This window comes from Physeter macrocephalus, chromosome 4 (genome assembly GCF_002837175.3).
Source record: "Physeter macrocephalus isolate SW-GA chromosome 4, ASM283717v5, whole genome shotgun sequence".
Lineage (NCBI taxonomy): Eukaryota > Metazoa > Chordata > Mammalia > Artiodactyla > Physeteridae > Physeter > Physeter macrocephalus.
In genome coordinates this window covers 134,508,570-134,519,037 of record NC_041217.1, presented here as the reverse complement: position 1 = coordinate 134,519,037, position 10,468 = coordinate 134,508,570, and the positions used below count along the sequence as shown (strand labels likewise).

Below are 10,468 nucleotides of genomic sequence, written 5' to 3'. Positions count from 1 at the left end.
CCCGTTGCGGAGCACAGGCTCCGGACGCGCAGGCTCAGCGGCCATGGCTCACGGGCCCAGCCGCTCCGCGGCATGTGGGATCTTCCCGGACAGGGGCACGAACCCGTGTCCCCTGCATCGGCAGGCGGATTCTCAACCACTGCGCCACCAGGGAAGCCCTGTCACTGGTTTTAAGAATTACATGCAACAAGGTATGTGAAAGCACACAGAAATGTGCTTGAAATACAGAAGGGGAAGGAGGATTAGCATTTATTTGTTGCCTACTATAGACACACAATAAACGTTATTTGGAAGTCAATACAGCAAAATGATTAGAGCAGGATTTGGAATCCTCCAAACATAGGTTTGAATTCTGCTTCTACCATTTGCAAACTGTGCAACCATAGGTTAGACACCCTTCCCCTTTCTGAACCTTGGTTTCTTCAGCTGTAGAACAGAATAAATAAATAAAAAAAAACTGTTACGCTGTTTTGAAAATTTCAAAGGATACGGGTTGTAATGCAATAGTATCATGTCTCAGAAACAGTAAACTATTAGTTTTCATTCTACCATTAACTATATCTTTCATAGGCAAGACTATAAAGATATACAGCATTATGAGACTTGTCTAAGTTCATACCATCAGTGCTAAAACTAAAACTACCCTTGCTCCCAGTTCAGTGTTTTAGACCCAACTTGCCTGAACCCCTCAATTACAGGACAAGAGTCCCTCCCCTAGTACTCAGTCCTGATGCTTCTTCTTCAAGGCAGGGAGCTCATGGGGAGCCTCCAGAACACCAGACTGGGGACTCAGGACTTAGTGGCCCTGCTTTAGCTCTAATGACCAGTGCACTAGTACCTTGGGGTTGTGGGCTAAATTGTGTCCCCAAGATTCCTATGTTGAAGCTCTAACCCCCAATGTGACTGTATTTGGAGATAAGAGTCAGCAAGGAAGTAATTAAGGTTAAATGAGGCCAAAAGGGTGGGGCCCTGATCTGATAGGTTTAGTGTCCTTATAAGAAGAGACACCAGAGAGCTCTCTTTCTGCACACACACAAAGAAGAGATCACATGAACACACAGCAAGACACAGCTGCCAACAAGCCAAGAGGAGGCCTCAGAATTAAACTTGTTGGCACCTTGATCTTGGACTTCCCAGCCTCCAGAACCATGAGAAATAAATTTCTGTTGTTTAAGTCTCTCAGACTATAGTATGCTGTTATGGCATCCAGAGCAAACAAAGACACCTGGGCTATCTCTTTGCAACCGTTTTCTCTTAACTCTTTCCAATCCGTCTCAATTCAAACAACTGTGCTCAAGTCAAACACATTCTGTCAGTAGATATTTACCAACATCTTCTACGCCAAGATACTCAAGGGTACGGCAGATACAGTCCCTGCCCTCCAGAAGCTTTTGGTTGAGTATCACTTTGCTGTCTGGCTGCACATTTCCCCTGCTGGACCTGAGGCACTGTTCAAAACCCCAGTCTGGCTGGCTGGAGTCCTGACCTGCCATCCTCTGGTTGGCTCCCTCAGCCCCCATAATAAAAGACTGACTCTGTTCCCCAGTTGCTATCTCAGTTGCTGGCTCTGGATGGTCTGAATACCAGAATTTTAAAACTAACCACCATATGACTTAAAGTATTAATACTTTTTATACCCTGTGAAGTTATATCCACTCATCAGCTGAGAGCCCATCACACTCTGACTCCTGTCTAGGTGTGGACTATGGATGTTTGTTCCACTCAAGCTCAAACTGGCTTTGGGTGCTAAATATTGGACTTCTGCTTAATCCTGCTGGAAGCCAGCCATACAGCCACATCAGTTCCCTCAGGTCCCAGATATCCCAAGGAGGAAGTCTGCTTTGGTAGAAAAGTATAGAGTCAGAGACCCTAGTCCTACTATTGACCCTACAACTAAACAGCAGACAAAAGAACTGAATCTCAGTTTTCCCATCTGTAAAATGGAAATAGCTAGACAAATAGGTTTGTGAGGGCCAAATGAGATAAATAAATTAATCACCTACCAAATCACCGACCAAAGAACTTAGAATGCAGCTGATGACTAATGACTGCTGCTTAGCTTTCTTCCTCCCTTCCCCTGGTCCCAAGCTCCTCCCCTTCTCTACCAGCTCAGATCCTATGACGGTTTCAGTCGGGCCACAGAAAGTCCAGAAGGGTTCTTTCTGCATACTACCCTGGCTCTGTTCTTTACCCCAGATTTAGCTATTAGTAGTTGAACAGACAATGGACAACTGAGCTATGTTTTCCACAGCATAGCAGTATAGATGCTACGTGGATCTCTCATATTTCTATTCTTATATTCTTGCAATCTAAGAGAGTAGTCATGAGGACTCCACCAGAGAAAGGCTGGACTGAAATGACCTACTAAGTGACTCGGTTATCAAGGGGGGTTGAAACTATGGCAGACACTACTAGTTAGTTGTTCACCCATTATTTTATAGCACAGCTCTCAACTTCTGGCCAGTCACACGAATGGTCACCTGACTGCCTGGCCAATTACCACATTTCCCAGCCCCCCCTGCAGCCTAATGAGGCCTCGTTAACAAGTGCTGGTCAAATATATACACTACCAAATGTAAAATAGATAGCTAGTGGGAAGCAGCCGCATGGCACAGGGAGATCAGCTCGGTGCTTTGTGACCACCTAGAAGGGTGGGATAGGGAGGGTGGGAGGGAGACACAAGAGGAAGGGGATGTGGAGATATATGTATACGTATAGCTGATTCACTTCGTTATACAGCAGAAACTAACACACCATTGTAAAGCAATTATACTGCAATGAATATGTTAAAAAACAAAACCAAAAAACAAGTGCTGGTCAATAGGATGTGATCAGAAATGATGTGTCCCATTTCAATGTTATGCTTCCTCCAAAGGGATGTGGATGGATTCTTCTGGTCCTTTTTATTCTTCCCACTAACTGGCTGGGAACTGATGAGAAATGAAGAGGCTAATCTGGACCCAAAGTTGGAGGACATGTTATGAGAATGGCAGAGCTGCCTGATAATCATTTACCTCTATTCTACTACATAAAAGGGAAATACTCTGCCATCCTGTTTAATCCGCAGTACTTTTAAATTGTCTCGTTACAACCTCCTAGCCTGCACACTAAACAATACAGAAGTACTTCTCTTTAATTAGGTATAATTGCCTACCTGATGACAGCTTACTAGAATCATAGGTAGTAACTATAAGAAATAAACATCTTTCTGGGACATGAACATGTAAACCTGAAACTTTAACCTATCAGCTACCATTATATGTACCTAGTATCTGAATTCTTTTACCAGGTAAATTCCTACCAATCATCTACACCTTTACTACCCAGTTAGTGTCGCATAAAACTGGAAGTCAGGGACCCTACGGCTTTAGTCAGGAACCACTGGCTCACGTTGCAGTTATGTCTTGCTCCTGATCCTTCCAATTTTGACCTCTTCAATTATTTTGTTCTGTATGGCCTTGCCTGGTTCCTTGAACCTAAATCACAAGACATTTTCCTAGGTCTGACTGGAGACAATCCATACACATCCCTTTGATTATGCTATTCCCAGTTGCTCCATGCAAATATCTTCCTCAGTCTAGCCCCACGTCTAAGACTCTACATTTCAAGGCAGCTTTTCATAACTCAGTTCCTATAAGCCCCAATACAAGGGCCTACTAGTCATGGCCTACCCATCATAACTTACTCGCTTCTCTTGGAAAAACAGGGCTGTGTTCCTATATTTTAATTCAGACAAAGACAAACAAAAAATAAACACCAATATATTCATGTGTACATACACATAATCAGAAAAAATTATTTTTTTTTACCTATTTTGCTGTAATTCTCTGCAACCAAGTCTTCCAAGCCAACCATCTTCCAGAAACTGTCATCCCAGCCTTTCTCTGCAGAGTATGTCCATTTGCACACCAGGGAGCAGAGAGACCTAAGAAAATGGGAGAGAGGTAGAACCAATAATATGAGCCCGGCTTCCTTTATATTTTGCCTAATTCTCATCCAGACATCTGCAATAGTATTGAAAAAGTAGAATAAATTGAAGTAGATAATTACTCATCCCTGTTTAAATCAAAAGTCCCCACTGACACCTGTTAATGACTGAGAGCATCTTCTTTCTCTTTCAAAAGGGTCCCAGCCCTTTATTTAGGTCTGGATCAAACAATGAATACAAATATTTGTATTTATATCTATAGTCATATTTACATGACATTTGTGAGATAAACAGAAATTACAACGACTAGCTACTTGATGATACGGAGCATTATTATTAAGTGTTAGGAATGAAACTGATAATTGTGGTTATGTTTTGAAAAAGGCTTCTTAGCTAAATGATACATACTGAAACACTGATGTATAAAATGATATATTATCTGGGATCTGCTTTCAAAGAGCAAGTGAAGGGGAAGTGAATGGTGTTGCGGATGGAACAGAACCGGCCACGGGTTGACGGCTGTAGGGCTGAGGGTGGCTAAATGGGTGCTCGCTATACTTCTCTATTTTGTACGTGTTCAAAATTCTCTACGATAAAAAGGTAAAAAAAAAAGTTCTTGGTATAGATGTGATAACTGCAGTCTAAAGCAATATTTAACAGGAGGAAGACTTGCTTCTGGATGGCGTTTTACTCTCCAGCTTCTTTCTCATCAATTCCCTCTTAGTATTCTACACTCCAGCAATAAAGAATCCTTTGCAGCACTCTGAAAAGGTCACATTCTCGAACACTTCTGTGCCTCTGCCCTACTTCTAGGTGCCTGGAAAACTCTTTCCAGCTTCTTCACCCTGATAACTTGAAACACTTCCTTTAGCCTAGACTGAGACCCCAGTTCTAGTTTAGATGCTCCTCCTCTGAGATCACAGAGCAGGAACCAAATCTAACACAGACCTTATCACACTGTATAATTAACTGCTTCTTTATATATCTTCTTCCCAAGAGTCCCATGCCTTCCAATCTGTTCTCCCTTGCGTCCAGAGCAAACTTCATAAGGTGAAATCCGATGACACCAACCCTGGATTAAAACCCTTCTATTGCTCCTCACTCCCTTCAGGAAAAAGTCCCGTCCTTAGCTGGGCTTGAGCGACCCTCTGTGACATGACCATGCTGACCTCCAGCTTCCTCACTTGCCATCCCCACCCTTGCTTTCTCCATTCTGCAACACTGAACTACTTGAAGTATCCTATAGTGGCCTTGATTGCTCACTTCCCTGTACCTTGAAACCTTTACTCCATTCTGCCCAGAATGTTCTTCCCTGTTATGTGTCTAACTGCTGATTAGCCTTCGTGACTCAGTTCAGACTGCCCCTTTTCAAAAAGCCCCAGTGGAGGGCCAGCTGAGTCCAAAGCCTCTTCTCCAAGTTCAGTGTGGACATACCTGTATCTTAACACTTAGCACAAGGATTGCCTTTGCCCCTTTCCTTCTCTATCTCTGCCACTAAACCAGCAACTCCTTCAGAGCAAAACCAGCCCTAATGATCTCCACATCACCAGTACCTAGTCCACATTCAGCCATATGTCAAGCCATGATGAATACTGATTGAATGGAAGCTCTAGAGAATGAATATGGTCTGTCTGCCTCACCACAGGTAAGTGATAAACCTGGGGAACTCTTGCAGTTTTACAGATAAACCAAAACCTACCTATCTCATAGAGCCAATAGTCTAGGCCTATCTCATTCAGTCATTCGCACTGATTCACTCATTCACTCACTCACTTAACAAATATTTAGTATTCAGTCACTATGACCCTGGCACTATGCTAGGCTCTGGGGAACCAGGTATACGCAAAAGACCTGGTCTACTGCTCTCCTAGAAGCTGACAATTTAATTGAGGAGACAGTGATCAAACAATCACACTAAAATCACATCCTAACAAAAATGTTCTGAAGAAAGTAGAGAGAGAAATGAGAACTTTTAGCAGGATAACCTGGTGGGAGAAAGGGGGAGAAAGTGTCAGGGAGGGCTCCACAGAAGAGCTCACATTTTGTGAAACCTAAATGTCTTTTGAAAGCAAACAAATGTTATTTATCAGTATTCTTTTCACATGTGGCATATATGGCAGAACACATTGAGCTAAGTTAAGTGGCACCAATATGTTGAAGGAATACTAGTCCCAGTAGAAACTTAATACATATGTGCTAAACCCTTCACCTTATTTAAGCAAAATAATTTTTTGAGGTATAAAGAAAGCAGCCATCTATGCAGCATGTTCTGAAGAATATACAATAGGACAACTCTTCCTGGCACAACGCCTGAAATTCCAACTTTTTAGAAGCTATGATAGCTCACTGGAAAGAACAATGCAATGAAACAAAAGGCTGTGTGGAAGGATTGCTTCTAAGGATCGATCCTCATAGGACAACTCTTCGCTCCCCAAATGCCCCATTCATTTGCAGACTTCTGTGCCTCTGTTCTGTCCCTTCCATCTTGACTGATTTTTGCTCCTTTCACTCAACCTTGTCTACTTGGAAAACTCTATGTTGTTCTTATGGTCCAGTTCCAATGTGTCCTCTGCACAAGTTTCCTCACTACCTCCAAGCTAACCTCATGGCTGTCTCCTTTGAAGTAGCATTATAATTTGGAAATGTTTCACTGCAATTCTTAAATGCTGAGGCAGGTTGAGTTCATGGTCCCAAGCCTTCCGCTCTCTACGTATCCATATATTTTGCCATTTAATTTGTAGTGCTACACCCTCCTCCTCCCAACCCCACACTGTGGGCAGGGCGGCCTTCCCTTCCTCTAGACTTTGGATTCTGTCATGTGACTGGATTTGGCCAAAATAATGAGGCGAAGTGACTGCATTCCAATTTCAAGTCTAAGCTTCAAGATACATTATGTGGACCTCTAGACTTTGGATTCTGTCATGTGACTGGATTTGGCCAAAATAATGAGGCGAAGTGACTGCATTCCAGTTTCAAGTCTAAGCTTCAAGATACATTATGTGGGGCTTCCCTGGTGGTGCAGTGGTTGGGAGTCCGCCTGCCGATGCAGGGGACACGGGTTCATGCCCCGGTCCTGGAAGATCCCACGTGCCGTGGAGCAGCTGGGCCTGTGGGCCATGGCCGCTGGGCCTGCGCGTCCAAAGCCTGTGCTCCGCAACGGGAGAGGCCACGACAGTGAGAGGCCCGCGTACCGCAAAAAAAAAAAAAAAAAAAAAGATACATTATGTGTTTCTGCTTGCTCTCTTGCACTTCTGAGAAGATCACTCAGGGTTAGCCCATTGGTCCCAGGAGGAGGATAAGAGGTATGTGGGGCAGATCAATGACCACCAAGCCCAGCCTGGATCACACATCTCCAGGGAGCCAAGACTGGAGGGAGTGAGTCCAGCTGAGAACAGAAGAACCACCCCGCACAGAACAGCCTAAATGAGCTACCTGTGGGTCAAATAAATGATTATTGTGTTGAACTACGGAGCACTGGTTGTGGTTTATAACAGAGCAATAGTTAAACAGCTCAACACTTTACAGCATAACTAAGCTATTCCAGGTAGACTCCCCCTCCCCACCCCCAGTAAGGGCAAGGAGAGGGATGTCCAGTCCTCACAGCAAGTTAGAATAAGTGGTCAGAGAGTATGCTTGGAGTGAAGGTGACCAAACCCAGAAGGCAGGAAGTTTTACAGCTGCAGATGCCTCTGGTAAGTCCCTCTGGCATTAGGGTTATTCAGACACTATGAGTGTCCCTCCCATTTGGGTCTCTTTAAATCAACTCTTGGGTAATATGGATATATGAGAGGAGCACAATGGCAATACTTAGAAAGTACATCTGAGGCCACAGGTTCTCCAGAAACCTTCAGCAGAGAGAGAGGGCAAGTACAGGACTCTGTCTTGTTAGTAAGTAAAGGCAAGCTAGCAGCAGCAGAACAAAAGGTTTGCCTCCCTCTGAGGCTTCTATTAGGACCACTGTTGTCATTCCCTCAGGTGTTTTAGTAAACAACCTGCACTCTCAGGATAGCTATTCACCCTCACGAAAGCTGACATACCAGCGTGTGTGTGTGTGTGTGTGTCTGTGTGTGTTCACGTGCACCTACATTCTCGTGTGTGTGTGTGTGTGTGTGTGTGTGTGTTCACATGCACCTACATTCTCGTGTGTGAGAGCATGGGTGGGAAGAGTGATCTGTAGGATCAGAATTCAAGATAGGAGCCCAAGAAAGACAGGGGTTATACTAGCAGGGTGAATTGTTTCAAAGATTGGCAGCAGGAAAGGAGAGCTGAGTCCGCCCAGGGAAAAGGATCACTCACTATTTGTTCCCTGCCAGAGGACACCAGGGCAGAAACTGCTGTACCTTTCACGGCTTTCAGATTTGTTAATGTCAAAGAGACTATAAAAGCCTATAGCCTATATGAGAGTCAAAAGAACATAAACTAAGGAGTAGGCAAAACAAAAATAATACCTAACTTAGGGGACTAGTTTACCTGAGAGAGAAGATCATACAGAACACCTCTAAGAGGAAGGTCTCAGTGAGGTAGAAATGATGAAAACAATTGGAAGAGAACACCAATAATGAAAGCAATGAGAAATCAGAAGGCAGCATGAAAGACTCTGAATTAAAACCACTAACTTTCAATTGTATTAAAAATTTCTGTAGGAGAATTTAAAAAACAAAACAAAACAAAACAAAATACTGGCACTGTTAAAAATTGAATTAATGATCTGGAAGACCAAGTGAATAAAATATCTTACTACCTGTAACAAAGACACAAAGGAATAATGAGGGAATAAATAAGAGGCTTGGAGGGCAGATCTGGCAGCCTAACATGAGAATAACAGGAATTCAAAAAGGGATTTTTAAAGAAGAGGAAAAGGAAAAAAAGAAAAGATGAAGGAGATGTTCTAATTAAACAAATACAGTACTAGTTTTCATTTATTTATTTATTTATTTATTTAAACTGGCTGAAGCAAGATTTAAGCCTGCAGTGAAAAGTCTCATTAAGTCCAGGAAGTGAATCCAGGAAATACTTGAAGTTCAAGCATAAACAGAAAATTATACAAGCTTCCAGAGAGAAAGAATAAGTTACTTACACAGGCAAGAGATTCAGCCTAGCTAAGGAATTCTCATCTACAACTCTGGAATGTAGAAGACACTGGAAAAATGTACAGACCATTAAGAAAAATGATCCAAAAATCCTATATCCAGAAAAAATATTATTCAGCTGTGGGGGAAAGGAAAAGATTTTCAACGTGCAAGGATTCAAAAGTAAACTTCCCATATACGGTCTCTGAGGACAATACTTAAGAAAGAACATAACCAAAAAACAATTGATTCTAAGCAGCTATCTCGACAGAGAGGAAATCAAAGACTAGAGGAAGCAGTGGTGGTGAACCCTGATATTAATTCATATTCTCTCTCTCTCTCTCTCTCTCTCCATAGTGTGTGTACATACATATATCTACATACACATGTATATATGGGTACATACATATTTAAATCTAAATAGATGATGATCATGTAAACAGGAATTTGTAATATTAAGCTTTCTTGAAACACAACAGGTATGCTATATTAGAAGGAAAATCTAATGATAGCCTGGAACTGAAAATATTAAGTTAGCAAAACATCAAAGTCAGACACTGGACAAGGGGTACACAGGAAAAGGACTTTGTATGTGTGGGAAGAACATAAGTTTAATGTTGGTTTTAAGAAATGATAGGGTAATCACTAATGGAAAAAAAAAAGCTTAGTAGAATGCTCAAATTAACAAGGAATAAAAAGGTAATAAAAAGAGAATTAAGAGTGAAACCAAACTAAATCAATTAAAATAAAAGGAGAGAGCAAGTAATGTAATATAAACAGAAAACAAAAATATAAAGAATAAAATCAATTATTTCAGTTATTACAACAAATGTGAATGAGCTGAATTCTACAACTGGCTGAAAGATAATTATCACACTGGGGTTAAAATTAAGGGATATCTTGCTTACAATACAGGTTTTAAAAAATGTGATAAAGAGGTGTTTTGCTTTTTTCTTTTAAAAAAAGGGCAGCAAAGAAATGGCAAATACAAATTTTTAAAAATTTGACAACATGAATATCCGAGTAGAATACAAGATCAAAAATATTAGCAAAACAAAGAGGATGACTCCAATGACTAAATGCTCAAAGAAGAATATTACCATTCATTTAATTTTATGAACTGAACAACATAATGTGAAATATATAGAATAAGAGCTCTTAGAAATTTTAAAAAAGGCACTTGAAAAGAGAGACAATTTATTTAAAGATTTTATTATTCTTTGAGAATTTGAAGAAACAGGTAAACCAAAGAATACTACTACTATTATTGAAGAATTAAAAGACTCCAATGCAGTCAACAAACTCAATTCTACATATTCATATGGGGGAGAGAAAGGAAGAATGTTTTACAATACAAGCAGAGACCAGATGGGTAAAGTAGTATTTCACAAAGAAATTTAGAGGTTTAAAATATTTTACTGAGGGCTTCCCTGGTGGCGCAGTGGTTGAGAGTCCGCCTGCCGATGCAGGG

The 10,468-nt window shown here is 41.5% G+C and overlaps 1 protein-coding gene across 1 annotated transcript in view; it reads right to left on the bottom strand.

The window, feature by feature from the left end:
- FGGY (FGGY carbohydrate kinase domain containing) overlaps window positions 1-10,468 on the bottom strand; it is a 417,095-nt gene that overhangs the window by 232,947 nt on the left and 173,680 nt on the right. Inside the window, exon 6 of the mRNA XM_055083910.1 lies at window positions 3,810-3,925. Within this exon, the coding sequence (XP_054939885.1) occupies window positions 3,810-3,925 (116 nt within the window). The remainder of the gene's footprint in view (window positions 1-3,809; window positions 3,926-10,468) is intronic.